General features: G+C 35.2%; 2 protein-coding genes across 2 annotated transcripts; one reads left to right on the forward strand and one right to left on the reverse strand.

Moving 5' to 3' along the window:
- Nucleotides 1-1121: 1121 nt before the first annotated feature.
- LOC127800747 (subtilisin-like protease SBT3.17) lies at nucleotides 1122-4275 on the forward strand. The gene is made up of 3 exons (XM_052335538.1): nucleotides 1122-1442; nucleotides 1584-1681; nucleotides 4037-4275. The coding sequence occupies exons 1-3, from the start codon at nucleotides 1213-1215 to the stop codon at nucleotides 4111-4113; spliced, it is 405 nt and encodes a 134-aa protein (XP_052191498.1). The 5' UTR covers nucleotides 1122-1212; the 3' UTR covers nucleotides 4114-4275.
- A 4233-nt stretch (nucleotides 4276-8508) lies between these two features.
- LOC127800708 (uncharacterized membrane protein At4g09580) lies at nucleotides 8509-15555 on the reverse strand. Its single transcript, XM_052335485.1, has 4 exons — nucleotides 15022-15555; nucleotides 11986-12256; nucleotides 11697-11867; nucleotides 8509-9039 (listed from the first exon to the last, which is right to left on the reverse strand). The coding sequence occupies exons 1-4, from the start codon at nucleotides 15327-15329 to the stop codon at nucleotides 8908-8910; spliced, it is 882 nt and encodes a 293-aa protein (XP_052191445.1). The 5' UTR covers nucleotides 15330-15555; the 3' UTR covers nucleotides 8509-8907.
- Nucleotides 15556-21084: the final 5529 nt, after the last annotated feature.

Below are 21084 nucleotides of genomic sequence, written 5' to 3' on the forward strand. Positions count from 1 at the left end.
GAGCTCAAGAAGTGGGGGGGCAAGTGATGAGGAGAATGCCCTCGGTCCCACAATTACGCCAATACCCTGGGTAGATATCCAGTGGCGGCCAGGACACATGTTTCCTAATAGGGAGTTTCGTCTGCGATCATCTCACTTAGATCTAGAAGACACGTAGCAAATAAGCATCACCACATCAATCGGATAGGCACTCAATAAGGAAGTCTCCGAGGCCGTAGGAACAGACTAACTCGCCGAAGGTCACGGAGGCAGCAGCTATCCCGAACCCTTCGGAGACGGATGCCATTATGAAGTCCTTATCAGGAAGGCTCCGAGAAAAGCGAATAGGAGATCCCGAAAATCTCTCTATGATCCCTATCCCGAGAAAAGGTTAAAAGGAGAAGGCGAGGTAAGAGGAAGGGACTTCTTTTTCTTTTCTGCATACCATTTAAGTAAATATATTGAATTCGGTTTAAGGGGAGAGATTTGACTTGATCATCGGAGATTGACCGGGGGAGCAAGCCCCCGTCTTCATTGCAAGTACGATTGAAGAGGCAAGAAGGGAACGTGTGGCTACCACTTCATAAGATTATCATCAATAATATCGTTATCAATAATTCATTAAAGATTATGATCTAGATGGCTATGTATAAATTGAGAAATTCATCTCAAACCGTGTGTGATTCAAGTACTCTCATGTTTTATCTGGGTTTGACATGATTCTTTCTTGCGACTAAAAGGTGAAGTCCCTCACCTTAAGGGGTCCTGCATCTCAATTCTAAGATTTTTGTAAATGAAGTAAATCACAAAATCTAACAGCAAGACTTGAACACGAGATTAGCACCATTTATATAACAACTAAATCTAGAACTCCTTGAGATCAACTTGTTTACGATCCTAACCGCTAAGGTATGCCCTAGCGACTTGAGATGGCTCTTCCTGATATCATGTGATGTGAACTTATCATCTTAATTGTATTTACCTTAAAAGAAAAGGAATAACCGTTACCTAAAAACCATAAAAGAGAATTACACAAGGGGCAGGGTGGGGCGGGGCGGGGCGCGATCTGGTGCATTCTACCAAATGACTGAAGACACGTATAATAATAATATTGCCAGAACATCGAATCCAACGCATAAAACTACGGTAACAGTCAACACGGAAGCCTGCGTGCTTTTACAATAACCTACAATCCAAGCTCCCTTTCCTTCCACGATTCTTCCGCCCATCCAAATGCAGAAGATAAGAACAAGCGCCTTCTTGGTTTCATCTTTACTATTCTTCTCCTTAATCTGGTCTTCTCCTTCTTCGATCGCAACAGCTATGGCGGACGACGCTTCTACTAAACCACAGCCATCGGCAACGCCGGAGGCGGCGGCTGTCCACATCGTCTACACCGAGAGGCCTGCCGATGAAGACCCCGAGGCCTTCCACATCCGCATCCTCACCTCCGTCGTCGGCAGGTTTCTTCTCTCTCTCTCTCTCTCTCTCTCTCTCTCTCTCTATATATATATATATATATATATGTTCGTAGATATGCTTTGGTAGGGTTTATGTGGAAAATTGGAATCTTACTCTGCATGTAATTGTTGATTGTGGGTTAGCGAGGAGGCAGCGAAGGAGGCGCTGGTGTACAGTTACAAGCACGCGGCAAGTGGGTTCTCTGCCAAACTCACTCCAGATCAGGTTTCCCAGATGTCAAGTACGTTTTCTTTTTGTCCCCTTTCTCATTCTTACTATGCTATGATTGGAGGAGGTTGGTCTAGGGTTCTCTCATGTTTTCTTGGATTATCCTCAATTTTTTGGGCTTAAATTGATGGATTGATTCTCGTGCTGAGTGATTTGGGACCTAGTTCTTGAATGTTTATTTTTATTAATTGGGTTAGGTTACATTATTTACAAATTGAATGATTGTTTTTCGCTTGTGGATGCCTTTGAACTATATCATATCTGTCTAGAGGGGAAGCCTTGTTATAACCTGTGTGGAGAGGAAATTAAGGCATTTATTGATGTGCATACTGTCTAATGAGGGATTTGGCTTTTATTGAACAGTGTAGTTGTTGTTGTACTCTGAGTGGACTGTTCTTTTGCTACTTTGTGTTCTAATGTAGCATTTGCCCATGTAGTTTACAGAGAGCATATAACTTAGGTTGTTTTGTTATCTAGATGACCTAGGCCAAATACAGCATCCTGTCTGTTAAGTGTTTACAGCATCCAATTGAAATTGGATGATTAATTTCTCATTGTTTGTCTATTGTAAAGACATCCCCAAATTGCCAAAAAATTGCAGGGAATCATCAATCGATATTTTATTAATCAAGTATGGGTCTTCTTATGTGCTTTAGTGGCTTGCAGATGCCAATGGAACCAAAAAGTGCTGGGAATGTACCATGAATTTGTTATTTGTGTTTATATATATTTGGTATCTTTTCTGGTTTTCAGAACCAGAGAAATCATATAAACCGTATCATGGAAGGCACTCTTTCTGGGCCAATGGCTATAGTAGAGTTGGAGAGGAGCTCAATTTTCCTACTTCTGTTGCCTGGCTATAGGTGATGTGGAACAGTGGTCAAAATTGCAGAAAATAGGGGAAGAAGCAAAGAGATAGAAAAAAGAAGAAGAAGAAGGGAGAAGAGAAGAAGCCGAGAAGAAGAAGAAGAGAGAAATCAATAATATTTCAATCACAAAAGCTGAAAAATAAGGCTACATTATGTTGCCTATTTATAGGCCATTAATAATAACCTATCTAAAAGATAACACTAATCTTTTAAATATAACTGTAAATAGAAATCAAATTGCTAACCAAGTAGGATAAAATCAAATACCAAACTGAACAAGATAACACAAGATGAAATATAATCTAAATCTTATTTAAAATCCAAATCAAACTCAAATGTCCCTATCAAAAAGTCTGTTATATTAGCCTACAAAGAGGCTACAAGCTACTTGAAAAGTGTTAGGATTCTTATTAGGTTAGAGAATAAAATCAAGATATGCCGGGGAGCTCTTGTTGTAAGATGAGCAACCATTTTCTGTGGTCCTTCTCTGTCGGTTTCTTCAATAAAATCTTCTTCACTCATGAAGAAAAAAGAAGAAAGATGTGGCAACTTCTTGTGGAACACAATTGAAGGTTCTTAACTCAAGTAATGGTCGCAAGCCAATACTGCCATCTCTGTTGTATCTAATTGGGATATCTTGCAGTTTTTATTGAAGTTTGATCCTATTTGGCACATGGACTTATAAACAAGAACTCAGTGTTATGAATTTATGATTGACATGTAGGTTAGCATAACAATAATCACTTCTTTCTTTTCACAGCATAAGAAGGTAAATCTGAAAAATCATGTTCTGGAAGGAATACAGTCCCTTTACCTTGGCTACCTTTCTTATATGCATCTATGCGAGGCTTAAGGGCTTCTAAAGTTGAATTAAGTTATTGGGGCATATGCAAATTTTCTGGTCAAGAACCAGCTACTATCCTGTGAGAGCTGTGGTTCATTTAAAAAATGTAAACCCAGTGCTTTGAAGCTCCCACATTGCAGGCTCTAGGGAAGGTCTATTGTTGATTTATTTTGTTATTGTTAGGCTTGGTATTTCTACTTCAATTCTTGGTGTTCTTGTTGATTATCGGTAGATAAGAGCATGAATGGGTTCTTTTGGCTACACATCTTTCTGTCTTTATGATGTCCTTGATTGTGAAAGGGAGTTAAGACTTAAGAGATTGTGGAATGTAATTTGAGACAGGTACATATTGCTAATGACATGGTATGTGTTTCATTTAGATCTTCTTTAAGCAAGCAGACATATGATGTATTAATTATGAACAATGGATATTTCTCGTATTTGCCTGTAACCTGAAAGAACAACTCTAAAAACAAAGGAGGTCTAATATATCTTTCACACAAATGGTTTTATTAACTAATACTTGTTATGTAAAAATATGAATTCTATTTGCTTCTCATGGAGTGTTGTAGTATTGTTATGCATTGCCATGATGTTTTAGGATGAGAGATATTAACATGGAAAAGAAAAACTAACTTGAGTAATATTTTGGCAGGACAACCCGGTGTTCTTCAAGTTGTTCCAAGCAGGACTGTTCAGCTACATTCTGGACCTGCGAGGCTGAATGTCTGAAACAACAGAAGTCTCTATGTACTCTATTTTCTTATAAGTATGTCGGTTGTGTATAAACAATGGATCTGTGTGGTCATGCCATCAGACACCGCAACTTCATAAGCTGTTGATCTGAATAATATCATAACCAATGTCGATGTTCAATAACTTGTTTTCTCTTAAGCAATGGTTGCAAGTCTTCTTCTGCATTCAGATGGACTTACTAGAAGAGTTGCTTCAAGAGCAGCCTAACTTCTGAGCCTGTTAGAAAAGATTAACCTTAGGAATCTGGGATTCAAGGAACCTTTAAGTAGTTGTTCAGAAAGGTTCCCATGGCAACATACTGACAAACCTAGATTTTTCTAGGCCTATGTAAGAATGGAGATTTTTCGTTTCATTTGCTTCTCTTATTGGGGGTTTTGCAAAGATTTTGCCCTTTTTGCTGACAAATTGTTGTTTCTTGGGAGGCTGGGTAATCACAACAGTCAATTAGAGTATTGTTGACAAAATGTTGTTTTACGAGCCTTATGATGCTGAAATTCATATTGTGTTGTCAGATCCTGAAATCTGACAGTAAATTCTTGGCCGATTGGTGAGAATTAGGGTAGAAAATTAGAGGGAATTGAGAAGAATTGCATAGAGAAAGGGAAGAACAGAGAGTCCAAGAGAGTCATTTTTCTCCTATCCTTTTCAAAAGTCACCTGCATTTTGTTAAAATCAAAGTTGATGGAGCTGACAGTCTTCATCTAGTCAACCCCCAAAACTATGTCACATCCCCTTTCTTCAACGGCTTCAGGTCAGTTTCAAACTCTTCCATGCGCATCTCCCATAAGAAGCCAATACAAGCAGACTTGCTAAGTACTTTGCTGCCATTGGTCATAGTTACTAACAAGGGCTATGTGCCAGTGAGTTTGCGGCCTTACTTCTTGTCTATGCTCTCATCTAAGAAGTTGTGGGTACTTCCACTACCAATCATGACCATTAGCATGTAGTTATTTACCTTCCCTTCCACCTTAATGATTTTGCTATTGGTTAAAAACCCATTAGGGCATGCAAGGAAATCCCCCCAGTATCCTCTTCTTCAATCTTAGTTGCAGCGGTTGATATCTCTTTCCTTGCTTCTACTTCTTCTTCTCCTTTGAGCAAGAGTAATTGTCTCTTGCATTGATGCCCTGGTACATATCTATCCCCACACCAAAAGCATAGTCCAACCTATACCCCTTGCTCAGCAATCCTTCCTCTTGATGATTGATTTGAAATGGCAATGGATGGAACAATCAAACTTCTAGAGTTTTGACTACTCTTAGACAGCCTCTTGAACCCTTGCGATAAAGTATTAGAACTCACCCCTCTTCCTCGCAGCCTCTGCTTTTTCATTAGGGCCTCAACCGTAAGCTCCTGCAGCCTAGCACTCTCTATTGCCTATTTAATCGTCCTTGGCTGCAACATCTTCGCTGTTGGCCTTAATTCTTCACTCAAGCCATTGGTGAAACTTGAGACAAAGTAAGCCTCTATTAAATAAGGGTCAAGGTTCAACATCAAGGATTTTAACTCCTCAAATTTAAGTTAATAGGCTTGCACTGAAGTTTCTTGTCTCAATTTGTTGAACTCTTCTATCACATCTATCATAGTTCGGTCACCAAACATCTCACACAAATCTTCCACGAACTCTGCCCATTGACAACCATCTCTAACCCTAATCTGGCCTTGGAACCAAGCATCCCCCAACATCATTAACATAAGTAGAAGCCAATGCGACTTTTTGTTGATCTAGAATATTGTATTGGGCAAACATTCTCTCACTTCTTTTTACCCACCACATTGGGTTTTGACCATCAAATAAGGGAATCTAAATCTCCATCTTGGGCATAGGAAAGCAAAGTTGATAAGTGGCAGCCTCTACTTAATGTCTTCTCTCCATTACATTCTCCCCAACCATTATCTATTCTACCTCAAATTTAAAGGATTCGATAGCTCAATGGATCACTCCATCCTACTCGATCCATCCTCGAGTAGGAGTGAATCCAATCCTCCATAGGGGAAAATTTAGGAGGGAGACTTACTTGGGGTAATTTGAAAAATATCAACGTGAAGCCATCTAACCTCTTCACTAACCCATCCATTGAGTTCTCCAACTTTTGATCCACTCTCTCCAATCTTTGATCCATTGAAATAATTGCTTCATGGTTCTTATTCGATCCAATCTCCAAGAAATTAACCATGTCTTGCAGATTAGAGATTTTTGAGTTCAATTGTTGCAGTTAGGATTCGAAGTTCTACATCCTAGTGCCCTTTAGAATTGAAATCACAGGTGAAAATCATCGCACTCGAATTGTGCTTTGATATCAAATTGTCCAATCCTAAAATTTGACAGTGAATTATCAACTAATTGGGGGTGAGAATTAAAATAGAAAATTAGAGAAAATTAGGAAGAATTGCAAAGAGAAGGGGAAAAATAGAGTGCACGAGAGAGAGAGAAAGATAGAGAGAGAGGAGAATTGGTCAGGAAAATAGAGAATTGTTAGATAATATTCTTCATTGGTTGGATAAGTTGTTATATACTAATCCCAACAGCAGGGGTTGGCACCGACAAGGTTGCCAAATTCAAAGTTAGACCATAGGCAGCTACCAAGTACAATTACTATAGCTAGCTTCTAAAACACCCACTTATAACCAACAATACGAGGTACAACCCCATCAACAGTAGGTACATGACATGTTCCTACTTCTGGCCTTGCCTTTATTTTGTTGCAATGCATCTATGAAAAAGGAGAAAACATAGTTAGCCATGGGAGTGTCTTCATTCTAAGCTAAAAAGGTTGAAGCTTCTTCTTTAAACTCATTAGAAGGTTCTTCAACAAATCTCCAGCTGGTACAGTTATTCATTTTTGGTTAGAGGGTTAACTTGGCGGCCAGAAATTATAGTGTGGCTTGCTTTGCAACCCATGATTTCACACAAATTTTTGAATACTTAGCTGGTGCACGTGGATTGTGTTGTTTTGTTTTTAAGTAATTTTGATGATGAAAAACTTAGTAAATTTAAAATGTGAAAATGATTCATGTTGATTTATGGTTTGAAGTTTTCAAATGAAAAAGTCTTAGCACAAAGATGTTATTTCTGCTTTATCAAGTCTTATAAAATTTTCTTTGAGGCTTACTCTATGAAAAATGTTTCTATCTCTTGAAAAATATTTGTTAAGAATATGTGTTCAATCTTTATCAAGTTTTCTATTTGAATCTCACTTTGTTTTAAAATAATACAAGTAAAAAATATCAACTTTCTCTTAAAAATGTCAACTTTTTTATGCTTTTATTTTTTAAAAAAATTGTGAAGTTAAACTCTATTAAATTTTCATAAAAATCAGTTGACCTCTTTTTCTTTTTGAGAAAAATCAATTGACAATTTTGATAATGTGTCGACAGCCAAATTTTATACTTTCAGTCCAAGAGACTTTAGTTCAAAATCAGTCGACGATGACTGTAACATGTCAACTCTCCTCTAAAACAGTCGACCTTTTGTTAAAATTATTTAACACTTTGCTGTATCAAGTTAACTTCTTTTTAAAAGAATCAAAAGTTTTGATAACATTGGTTTCAAATTCAAATGTTTCAAAGAATCGATTCTTTGACTCTATCGATTGTTTCTATTTTGACAATATTAAAACGACTAATTTTTCAAGCATTTAATGTAGGGAAACAATCATTAAATCAAATTTTCATGCTTGGCCAACTAAAAAGTTATAAATAAAGCACAAAGGAGTTTGTGAGAGAGGTAATGAAGAAGTGCAAGTGCTCAAACTAATCATGCATCTTACAATCTTTTTAAGTTTTCAAATTTTTCATTCAAAGGCAAAGTGTATTTTTTGTATCATTTGTTTTAGCTATGATTTCAATACTAGTGCTTCATTGTAACTAAAAGATCATTGTAATATCTATTGTTATATTACCTAACTTGTGAATTAAATGACCTACCCTATGTTGATAGGAGAATATATATATACCTAACTTGTTACTAAAGAGTTTACTTAGATTCAAAGTAAAAAATTTTAATGGATTTAAAAATTCATAATGAAGAATTAAGATAATAAAACAGACTGACTTTAATCAAATCATTATAAATCTTTTATATTATTTTTCATTCTTGTTTTATATCTTTCTAACATTACATTTGACATTTGACATTTTTTGTTTTAATTCACTAAAATCTCTCTTCTAGCGAAAATTTTCATATTTTAAGTAATTTTTTAAAAAAATATCCAATTCACCCCCTCTATCTTGGATGTGTGGTACCATACTTGATTCAACCCAACAGATTGTACGATAATGTGTGCGCCAAACTGACTACCCCGTATCTTAAGGGCACTAGCTGCAGATTTTCATCAGTAAAAATAGAAAATGAAAAAGGAAAGCAAAGTGTACTAAATTGCCATATGGAGTTCCATATTATAATTTACCCGTCTGTTTCCGACATAAACGAATGACATGCCTAAGATAATCAGAGCTACAATCAACATTTTTTTGTACATGAATTCAAACATCAGGATTTCTGGGCCCAATTGTAGATCACCTACAGAGAGTTGAGTGCAAGAGAAATAAATAATAAAGGACTACTCTTCCTTTGTTCTTTTTAACAGGGTAAGTAACTTGTGTATCACAAGTAAAGAACAACCCCTTTTGCCTGGTATTACATTGTATCAACAAAGTGCCACGTTTTTGCACCTCTCAATTACTTCTCTCAATATACAATGAACATTAGCGGTGAAGGTAGCTGTCATCCTTTTTTGGTTCGAAAGATGAAAGGAACTCACCAAGAGCTTATTCGTATACTCGCTTCCTCTTTAAGAGGGTAGGAACTATGATCACAGATCCGATAAGGAAAAGAACAGACAACGTTTTAAAATCGTATAAATCTTTGACTGACTTCAGATCTCCAAGAGCAAGGCCAGCCTGATGGTAACAAAGAAGCAATACGAACAATTTAGTGATGGTGCCACGCAGAGAATTAAAGAAGGTTAATACACGATTGATCTATGAAACAGTTTATGCAGGCCAGAAAAGTGTATATGTCACATTGCGCCTATTACCAGAGCAAAAATATTGGCATTAGTTCCCATTTTTCATTTTCTAATTTTTCTTTTATTTTCTATTTTACTTTATACAAGTTGAAATTAACGTCTGACCATTCTCCTGTTAGATTGTTAATCAATAATTTATAGAATCATTTGGTGTGGTTATCTTGCCATAGAGCAATAAAAACTTGATGGGAGTCACTTGGTATGATATAGGTTATACAGGTTTTACAAAAGATAAAATCGTATATAAAAATGACTGGTGAACTATAATTTATATAGCTGACTTCTTGTTATGGTGTTGTTTGCTTGCCACATCAAACAAACACTTCCCCTTTTAGGCAAGATAACTTGCAAGTTCTAAGCTCATGCTTATACTTCAAATAAGGGTGGGTATGCATTACCCTGACCAGCCCTTGGGTTGGGTGAAAAGTGAAACAAGTCCCATCCCCTTCTGGAAATTATGACGTGGGCAACATAGACGCAAAATGAGAGAGAGGGCATGCCAGCCCCCCCCTCCCCCCGTGCTGTGGCAAACATTTGCCCGACACAGGCAGGAGAACAAATCTGCTGGAAATTAATTGCAAATATGTGAACCAAGTTCATAAAGCGCCTGCAAGCTTTAGGGAAGGTCAATTACATGCACCTTACCTTTATTTAGTAAAGAGACTGTTTTCTGAATTGAACCTGTGACCTCCAGGTCACAATGGAACAACCCTATCGCTGTGCCCAAACTAAAATGAGAGGGCAAAGGGGGAAAAGGTGGGTTTTTCCTTCCTTCAGGAAACATGAGCACTTTTTGTTTTTTGGTGTTTTCAGTTTTTCCATCTTTTTGAAAATTCTTGCTACTTTCTTGGTAGCAAAACAATTACCAAGGGCCTACTTGGGAGAGCTACCATTTTCAACTTTTAGTTTTAGCTTTCAAAATTTAAAAATAAAAACAAAAAATGGTGGATGAGATAATAGAAAACAAAAAAGCAAGGGTTTTAAACTTGAATTATGGAGAACACATTAAGGTGAATGTGTGAACCTAGAAGAAAGGATAGAATAAAGAATTAAATTATACATATAAGTTGAAGTGGCACTTATTGAAGATAAGATGTGCGAAATATGATTAAGATGGTTTGCAACAAGTGAGAAAAAGATGAACAAATGCACCCATGCAGCAAGATAGAAAGAAAGAAGTTTGTAGTAAAACAGATAGAGGAAGACCAAAATCTTTTATAAGAAACCCTTAAATATTATATATGAAATAGAATGATATTACAGAAAATGTGACCATTGATAGAGTTTTTTTTCTTTTGCTGAGAGATAAAAGAGAGTAAAAGTTAAAATTCATGTAGCTGGCCCTAACTAGTGAGACTAAGACTTGGTATTCTAGTTGTTGAAAACATAAAATAGTGTTTGATTGACTATTTTCATTTTTAAAAAGCAAAAAGATTTAAAAACTAGGGAAAAAAAAAATCCTGACTGTGCTCATTTTTTTTATTTCTATTTCTTCCCTCTCCCCTGACCTTCTACTTCCCTTCTTCTTCCCCCAACCTTCCTCTACTAATGTAGTCAAAGGTCACCCTCAATCTTCTCCACTAGCCAACTCCTCTCCTTGATTTTCTCATTTTTCTTTATTTTTCTTCTTCTTTGCTTAATACTTTCATATCTTGGTTCACTAGCATAGCTAGCTTGGGTTCACCACTGAAGCTATAATAAAACAGGTACTTTTATCAAACCAAACACCATACTCAATTTTTCTTTTTTAAAAAAAAAAAGATAAAGAGTTAATAAACATATATAAAGTGGCTCAATTGAGTAATGACTCCTATTTTTGTGTTAAGGGAATATGATTATGATAGTTCAACTGTTCAAGCATAAAAATTGGTTAGTAATCTCCCCTTGCAAATATTTATATCTAGATAAAGCTATCTTCAGAAAGATTCAGAGAAGTTAAAACAACATATCAAGACTTTTTTTTTTTTTCATTAGGTGGGGGGTTAGATAGATTGTAGGAGAAAGGTTATTATAAGAAAAAAGAAAAAATCAGCTTACCATAAGTAGGCAATGTTTTAGCAAGTTCACTTGCTGCTCTGAGCTTTCTTGACAAATTATAGCTTAATTTGTTATGTTTTTTTCCCTCTAATAGAATGGAACAAGTATTTAGCAAAAGAGGAAGAGAAAGACCAAGAAAAACTTGGTAGGAGACACTTAGATTTGATATTATATGGGTCCAACAAAAGATTAGGTCATGGATAGAAATGAATAGAAAGTTCGAATTCAATTACCTGACCCTGTATAGTGGGATAAAGGCTTCGCATGTTGTTGTCGCTGTTTTATTATGTTCTCTCTTAAGAAATGGCATGAAAAGTGTTTAGCATATCAACTATGCTGGTCTTTGAGACCATTTATGAGAATGAAACATATTAAAAAGAACACAGCCATTACTTTAGCAAGATGAAGTTTTCATGCTGTATGGAAATACCAATAAAATTTCTGTGTAAATGACAAATATGGGAATACTGAAAATGACTAGAAAAGACTTACTCGCACAGTGATATAAGAGGCTGGAACAAGACCAATTACTGTTGCCAGGAAGAAAACATGAAATGGTATATCCACTATTGGAGATGCCAAATTGATGAAAAGGTTAGGCAAAGTTGGAGTAATCCTCAAAAAAAGCATGTAATTCAGCAACTTTTCCCTACGCTTTGCTATCTGAATTTGCAAAGAATTAAGTTAGTATGGTTACCAAAATCAAGAACATCACACATAGAACTTACTACATGTAGTGCAACAGTCATGCACAAAAAGACGAAGGACTCAAAAAGATTACCTCTGCCTGGAAAAATCTCAACTTTTCAGGCCACAACCAGCTAACTATGGGCCTGCCAATCAACTTAGACAGAAAATAGCAGGATGATGCTCCAGCTGTGGCATTAAAGACAACCAAGAAAAGACCTTTGATAACACCAAAAAGTGCTCCAGCCAGTAACGACATGAAAATCGTGCCTGGAATCATAAATGTTTGCATGAATATGTAAGTTGAGCAGTAACCGAGAATGAACTTTGCGGGGTAAGCTTCAGCATATCTTGCAAGGTGATCTCTGAAACAAAATTGAAAAGAATATGAATCAGTGTCTCGTTATGATCATAAAACCAGTAGGATATGTATTAATACACATTTAGTATAACCAATTATTTTTTATTACTACTTTCTTGTCTATATAGGGCTTCAGTCTTGCATCTTCCGTTGCAAGGATTTACACTATATAACATCCCATTTACTGGAGCAGCAGAGCATCTAATACTTAAGCATGATAGAGAAGGCAAGATATTGATCACCGAAATGAACAAGGAAATAACATAATCAACCACGTACACATGTGGCATTAAGAAAGAATGTATCCAACTAAACCAGATTATGAATGATTTGAAGAAAAGCTAAAGCAATCAGATGGTGTAAATTCTTCCAATTTTCTTTAACTAAAAAACTTAGGTATGGTCATAGGACACAAATATGACACATGTGGTTTATGAAGAAGAAAAAAAATTGAAGATGCCAGGGAAGGAAACAGAAGATCCAGAAATATAGTTTATTTGGATATAAGAAAATAGTACATCTTCTTTCATTATTACATACAGATATTTATAGTTACATCAAGATAATATATTTTTCCTTATTTTATATTTATTATTAAAGGGCAAGCCTTGGTAGCTCGTAAGGTTGTTCCTTTGTGATTGAAAGGTCACAAGTTTGAGTTGTGGATGCATGCATCTCCAAGCTGTCCAAACAATTTTAGGTTCTAAAGAACTGCAAAAATAATAGGAGATGTTTTGATGAGTTCTCAGTGGGTTGGAAAAGTGTTCAATGGATGTCAGGATTGATTTATTAGTGTCAATGTTTTGACATGTATTCATCATAGATACGAAAACCTACAAGAAGTGTTATGTTTCTTAGATCTTGGGAAAAAATTTACATTATGCATTTTTTAAGATTTATAGCATTACCTCTTGGCATGATTAAAAATTCATTGAACAGGGCATTTCAAATTTGTCAAGGACATAATATGATGTAGGAAACTCCACAACCAACTTTAGCAAGCCAAAAATATCTGGGAAGATAACACAATTAAAACAATATTTGATCCATGGAAAAGATTTTTCAAGAGTTATAGCAGTCAACACTTCCTTCAAAATTACCATTGTTGTGCTTCAGAATATAATAAAAACTCAATCCATGACTTAACAGAATTGACCTTTTTTTACTATCAGATAGAAGATAAATTAAGTCAAGAATTAACAGAATGGATGTAAGTATCAAACACACACAAAAAAAAAACACACAATAATTGAAGAAACCAGGAGCAGATGCAACAAATGGTAGACATACAACAACATGTATTTAGAACTCATGATGTTTGATCCCATGAATCTTATACTGGTTGTCGCCTACCTAACACAACTCTCTTCCTTTATTTGGGTTGGGACCAGCTTTTTTAGGAAAATGGAAGAAATATATTTTACAAAATAACACAGAAAATCATGATCTCCTCTGCAAAGACCAGAACTGCTTCAGCTGAAAGCTAAAGATTTTGTATCCTTCAGGATTTGGCACATGTTAGCACCTCTCAGGTTGACGACCTTCCCTTTATAGGGATGCATTTCGTTTCTGGTTTGCAAGGGGGCCCAAAATATGAAAAAGTCAAACCAGGAAGACCCTTCAACCCTTCCCGACACACCTTGCAGCATGGTCTAGCATGCCCAGCCTGTTTGGAAGTTTCCCAAAAGAGCCCCTAAAGTTTCCAAGCTTTGCCTTAGGTTATCCAGTTAGCTGTTAGAGCTATCTTTGTCAAAGAGCATGTCAGATGATATGAGCAAAGGGAGCAAGACAGGACTGATAGCTCAGACTTAACAGCTGAAGATTTGAAGAGAGCCAATTGGAGGGGAAAATAGAAAAGCAAAAAGGTATATTTGCAGCCAGCAATAAGTAACGGACTTGGTTTGTTGGTCGAACCGAGTATGAACCTTTATGAAACCAGTTCAAACGCAGGTCCACATATACATATCTAGATAGGTATAACTAGAAGCAGGTTTAAACTGACAAAGAAAGTTTCCTTGTGTCATCATGCTCTCTGTTTATGAAATTTATAGGACGGTTCTATAATATAATAGACATGGAACAACAAAAACCTTGTATTCTTCTCCATCAACTGCTATTCAACAGTTTCACTCCAAATATTAACAGAAAATGCTCCACAATCACCCCGCTTCAATTGAAAAAAGAAAACGAACATCACAATTCTAACATATAGAGTAATTCAATTGAATTGGCTAGATCTCTATTACATATATGCCATTAAATATTAATCACAGATACCGCCTGGATAAGGTGCCTTCAAGAAGTTTCAATCTTTGATGAAGAATAGACAGCTCCCTTCTTAAAGTGTGTGACCACCATGAATACCCAAATGCAGATAAAGCTCCCCCAGGATTCTTCCGACCAATAGATCATGACAGATTTGAACTAAGTATAAGATTTGGAGCTGGGAGCTGGTTCTCCATTTCTATTATTTTAATTTACTAGAAAAGGTTGGACTTTGAAGCAAGAAAAAACCTAGAATATGGATCATACAACCATGATACAGAAACGCTACATTTGGCAAAGCTTATCAGCCACCACTAAGTAGTCAATCTAGATCCCCCCTCCCCCCCCTTCCCAGTTGGATCATCCTATGCAATACCAGAACAGAAGATACGTGCATTCAGAGCCCAACAAGAAAGTAAGTTACGGCAACGAAAATGATATCATTATTGCAACAACACGGTGAATGTCACCAGCTTGTGTGCATAATTGGAAGGAAAAACCTACTTGAGCGCTCGAAGATCCGAAATTGTGCGAGGCAGCTTGAGTTTACCGTACTCGGCAGCTGGCATTGTCAAATATATGCAGAAAAGCCCCGTGGAGAAGATCAGGAAGACGCCCAAAGCCGCGGTGAATTCCCACCGGCTGAGCGACATCTTGCCGTCCAACCTCGCGCCGATCGGCTTCTTGGTCGTAGGCGAGTCCTCCGCATTCTCCTCGCCCCTCAAGCCCGCGACCTCCACGACCAGGTTCCTCGGCGCCGCCATCAGCAACACGTTCGTATACGAGTAGCGACGCGAGACTTTAGCCCTCATTGTGGGCAGTCACCGCCATGGAGCAGGTTTTGGCGTGTGATCAGAAAGAAAACAATTGACCAACGCTTTGTTTTGTTTTGTTTTGTTTCGGGATTCGGAGTTGGTGGACTGAACCCTAGAATCGCTCTTTTAATTGTTGTGTATTGTAATTGGAATTTGGGGATTTTTGGACACAGAGAGAGAAAGCGTGCATGCGTGGGTGGGGGCCGTTAACCATTTGGGCCTTTTCTTGGCTCTGAATTTCATTTTAAATAGCGGAGGAGGCGTACACACAGACACGGGTGTACCTTACCTTACCTTACCTTTCCATTCCACTCCACGGATGATACGTTGCAAATTTCGAATGGCCAAATCATTTGAATTGCTATATTTATATGAATATTTGTTATTTTCTTATAATAATAATAATAATAATAATTCAATCATTTAAAGCAATTTAGAGTACCCCTTATTAAACATAATAACATGTCTGTGTCTTGTTGCTCGACAATGTAAATGTTCCTTTATCAAGTCTTTCTAATAGAGAATAGAGACAGATCACACCCCAAAAATATGCGGCAATGGCAATTTTGAAAATAAAAATCAACTAGGTGGGCTATTTATTACAAAGTCATAAAAATTTAAAATTGCCATGTTATTTATAGTGACACAGGCCTTGCCGTTGTCGGCGCGTTAGAAATATAGCCCATTTGACCGTAAAAAGTCTCCAATGAACTCAACTTGGGAAACTTCTTAGTATTGGATGGACAATAATAAAAGGGTTAAGAAGCAGATTCCAAGAAAACGACGAGAAGGCTGATATATGGTTGCCACCATTCTTGTTTCTTCTGGGTTGGTTAGGGGGCTGATTTTAACGAGAGTTCTAAAATTTAAGCCGTGATTTTGGACTCTAAAGTAATGGGCTTACTTGCTTACAAATTGGGCTTAGGTTGTGCTAAGTGGGAAACTAAATTTGGGCTAAGATGAAGACTACATGTTACTTCTACAAAGCCTACATTGGGTACTTGGTGAGGAGTATTAGGAAAATTCTATGTTGGGTCGAGTCCATGACCCCACTAGTGGAACTAATTATGTGTCAATGAGAACCCGCTAGGTTCTTCTCACGCGTCGTCTTCTTCTCAAAAATGTCTTTATCACTTTCGTTTCTGTTTCTCTTGAAAATGTTGTCAACCACGCCTTTCTCCCTTTCTTTCCTCTCTCTCATCTCGAAAGTGTCTCTTTTGGTCCCTTGACACATAATGACCACTCAAAATGAAAGTGAATTAAGTGTTAAAAATTTATTAAATTGAATTCTTTCCTTTTAAAACTCTTGAGCTTTTCTTATATAAAGAAAATATTTATTATAAATATATATATTACTTGGGAGGGATAACAATATAAATATACAAACAATCACAATATTAACACAAGATCTATAATGGTTCGGTATCTCCAACACCTATGTCTGCCCTCTCAAGGTTAACTTGACACTTAAGATTCTACTATAATCACACCTAGGTTTTTCAATAAGTTCACTCAAGAAACTTTTACACCACATCGAAGTTTTTCCCCTTAACTTACCCCGTAAGCTAATATAATCGACCTAGATTACAATGGGTTATAGGATGTCACTTATAATCCATAATTAATATAAATAAACAATCATATGTACAACAAACTTAGACTAATATGGATATGAATTTGAGAACAAATATTAAAAGACAAATATACAAATGATACAACAATTATCAACAAGAATAAAACTTCTTCTTCTTTGCCTTGGGCTCCAAACATATTGATATTTGTAGTTTGAGACTTGGATTGCTTTGAATGAGATCTTGAGAGCTTGGGTGTACTTTAAGATGATAGATCTTAATAGTGCATTAGCCTTCTCCAAAAAACTCTTCTTGATATATATACTTGATCTTCCAACTGATCTATAACGATTAGAAAAATCTGACCGTTGGAGTTTAGAAGTCGATTGTTCTAAAACAGAAGTCGACTTCCATTTTAAGTGGGAGTTAACTCTAGTTATACAAGAGTCACTTCTCCACTGCTAGAGTTGACTCTTCGAAATACACCAATGTTGTCAGATCGACAATGCATAACTTGTTCTCAACTACCTCGACTCTGCATAACCCACAGTCAACTATCCTTTATTGGGAGTCGACTCTCAGTCCAGATTTTCAGAAAAATTAGATTTACTTGATGATACAATCCATAGCATGAATATATTATAACATAAATGTAAATAAGAAAGTACCCCCCATTTGAATTCAATAGAAATATCTAAAAAATTAAAATACATAACAATAAGAAATAAAATTTTGGATTTAGAACAAATTCAGAATTTAGCGATTTTACCACCCCCGAAATACATATCTTCTATTTCTTAAAAAATTCATTAAAAATCATTTTAACAACAATGAATATTAGTTATCAAAATACCGAGAGATAATTTTTTAAAATGAAAACATTTTCTTATGTGACCCTTTATAATGCGCTAAACTTTCAGACTTAGAAAAATAGCATTTCTTTGTTCATTTTGATACACAAAATTCTATAATACTTAAAATATGTTTTTCATCATAAGACATAAAACATTCAATAGAGGATTTAAATATATCAAAAATAGTTTTACTAAAATTATGTTTTGTTAAACATCAAAATATACAATAGGTTGATTTGAGCAATTTGGCTCAACATCTCTATCTCTCAAAAAAAAAAGTTGTCGACTACTTTCTCCTTCTCTCTCTTAACATTGCAAATCACGCCTTTGTCCTTCTTACTCTTCTAAAAAATTTCTTTCCTTCCAAAAACATCTTTGTCTCTTGAAAACATTGCCAGTTGTTTTCTCTTTCTCTCTCCCGATGTTGTTGACCATACCTCTCTGCTTTTTTCTCCTCTCAAAAACATCCCTGCCTCTCTCATTTCCATATCTCTAAAATGTTGCAAGTCGTTCTCCCCCTCCCAACATTCCAACCACACATTTTTCTGCCTCTCTCCTCTTGAAAAAACATTCTCACAAGAAACATAAAGAAGGTAAGATATTTTATATCGATCCTTATTCATATAATATTTTGTTTTTTCCTCCATAAATCATTTGTTTATTTTTTTTATTTATAAAACAATTTGATATTTTATATCCTTATTCATATAATATTTTGTTTTTTCTTCCATAACTCATTTGTTTATTTTTTTTATTTATAAAAAATTAATCAAATTATGTATATTTTCCTATTAGATGATCATTTATAAATCAAAATGTAATTGGTGTCTTAGATGTTGTTTTGATTATTTTTATCTATGTAATAATATAAGATTTTATCACAACATCATCATAATTAGGTGTAATTAAAAGAGCATAATTAGGTGTCACAGTTCCTGGCATTTTTTAAAATTATTTTTATTTTAGAAAAATAATATTAGAAACTCTAAACTAGTTATTGTTTGAATAAAAATGTCTATTAAAAAATATGAATTTAGATTTGAAAAATGTAAGAGAAAAACAAAGGTGAAAGAACTAATTTAATTCCTAAAATGTGTACTTAATAGATTTGTTATTAATACTAAACACTGAACACTACAAAAATCAAATGACGATTTAACTAAAAAATTAGTTGAACATTATGAAAAAAAAATTGAAAATAATAATTTAAATTTAACTCAAGCTTACTTGATTTTGTTGAACCACAGGACCCAAGCACTTACCACTTGAGCTAAAAGTTATAGTCGTTAGTCTAGGCAGCCAGTTAATCCTATAAGTGTAACAGGCGATGCCATCATCAACGCATGAGCCCCGCGAACCAAGTCTAGGTCAATTTTCTGGTGGCCACAACCCTTCCAGGCATTTATCCAAGAGCTACCAATATTAAACCCAACAGATTTATTAATTGAGAAATATCCAATTAAATAAGTTTTAGATTTTCTAAGAGATAAAAATTTTAAACACTTTTCTACAATTCATTATATTTGAAAATTACCAAATAGAGAAAAACATGATTGGAAATGTCTAGTATATTCAAAAGAATTAGATAAAATATTTTATTATTATTGTAAATTATTTAGTTTGAAAATAAATATAATTCAATTAGCAAATGAAGAGTGTGGAGATTGAAAAAATCTTATTGTCAAATTTAAAAGTTACGAAACAAGTAATGAATATGGTATAAATAAAAACATTTGGGTTAATATTGAGATGAGATTACTTAAAAACAAACAATTGATAAACATTTATAAGAAAAAATAAACAATAAGAAAAAATATTGAAAGATTGTTGTTCCTTCCTGACCAAAGAGAGCGGTTGGAGATAGGATCGCAACGGTAAGGAGCGGGTTCTGGTGACGGGTCCGTCCGGGGGCAGTTGGCACCTACAAGGCACTCCGAAACTCGAGCGAGTGAGAGAGTAAAGAAATGACAATATATTGGTAAGTCAGAGAGCAGAACATACCTAAGCTCTAGAAAGAGCTGGTTGATATAGGGGGATGAGACGTCCTCCTGCATATATGTGTCGTGCGTTTGCAGGTAATGAGACTGAATATCCGGCACCGATGGGAGTTCTCAGGTGATTGCATGGTGTCGACAGGGCCCTCGTTAATGTGGATGGAATCCGCCGTGAATGAGGATGGGATATGGGGAAGACGCACAAATACTTAGTAGAGGCTGCAATGATGTTGCTATAGATTGGCGCAATGTCAGGATCAGGCCAAGAGAGAGATGGGCCGAGATTGGGCCATGAGAGAGATGTGCCATGAGAGATGGGTCGAGATTGGGCCATGAGAGAGATGTCTCGTGAGAGATGGGCCCAAACGGTCCAAGTTTACTATTAAGAATTATTGCTATTGTAAAAATATTTTAAAAAATAATTTGACATTTCATGATACAAATGAGAAGATTTATCAATATAATAATTGAAATTTTTTGAGGTTGACTAAAATGATTGCTAAGTTTGATGCAATAACACTTTAGACATATTCAAAACGAAGAAATTTATTGACATATCTTAGTCATAATATACAAAATGAGTTGATAAATATTTTAACATTAGAAATAAGAAATATTATTATTAAAAAAAAATCAAAGAATCAAAATATTTTTTAATTATACTTGATTGTACCCCAGATACAAGTCATCAAGAACAAATGTGTTTTATATATATATATTAAAATATGTAGATATTTTAACAAATCCGATAAAAATAAAAGAATACTTTATAGATTTTTTTAAAATAGATGATACATTTGGTCAATGTCTTTTTAATGTACTCATAAGTAAAATAAAAAATCTTGAACTTGATATAAATAATATGAGAGGGTAAAAACATGATAATGGATTTAATGTGAGAGGTAAACAATAAGATGTGCGAAAAATACTATTAGATATAAATTATAGAGTAATTTATACATCATGGAGTTATCACAATTTTAATATAATTTTTTGTGATATAACTAATTCATGTGCTAATGCTATCACATTGTTTGAAATGACACAAAGCATATACTTATTATTTTCTTCTTTTACAAAAAAAATGAAAAATTTTGTAAGATTATGTTTCTAATTTGACACTTAAACCATTATTATAAATACGTTGGGAAAGTCGTATGGAAAGTATTAAAGCAATAAGATTTCAAACTCTACAAATAAGATATGATTTATATTAATTAATAGAAACTAATGAGGATTCTAAAACAAAAGGTGAAACTATTTTTTTTAGCAACATATGAGATTGCAAATTTTGAATTTCTATTAAGTATGATTATTTGGTATGATATATTAT

The sequence above is a fragment of the Diospyros lotus genome, chromosome 4, assembly GCF_014633365.1.
Source record: "Diospyros lotus cultivar Yz01 chromosome 4, ASM1463336v1, whole genome shotgun sequence".
Lineage (NCBI taxonomy): Eukaryota > Viridiplantae > Streptophyta > Magnoliopsida > Ericales > Ebenaceae > Diospyros > Diospyros lotus.

Coding starts and splice junctions, on each gene's coding strand:
- LOC127800747 (XM_052335538.1), top strand. CDS start 1,213: ATGCAGAAGATAAGAACAAGCGCCTTCTTGGTTTCATCTTTACTATTC. Junction 1,443..1,583: donor CTCACCTCCGTCGTCGGCAG/GTTTCTTCTCTC, acceptor ATTGTGGGTTAG/CGAGGAGGCAGCGAAGGAGG. Junction 1,682..4,036: donor TCAGGTTTCCCAGATGTCAA/GTACGTTTTCTT, acceptor ATATTTTGGCAG/GACAACCCGGTGTTCTTCAA.
- LOC127800708 (XM_052335485.1), bottom strand. CDS start 15,329: ATGAGGGCTAAAGTCTCGCGTCGCTACTCGTATACGAACGTGTTGCTG. Junction 12,257..15,021: donor TCGGATCTTCGAGCGCTCAA/GTAGGTTTTTCC, acceptor ATTTTGTTTCAG/AGATCACCTTGCAAGATATG. Junction 11,868..11,985: donor TGAGATTTTTCCAGGCAGAG/GTAATCTTTTTG, acceptor TTGCAAATTCAG/ATAGCAAAGCGTAGGGAAAA.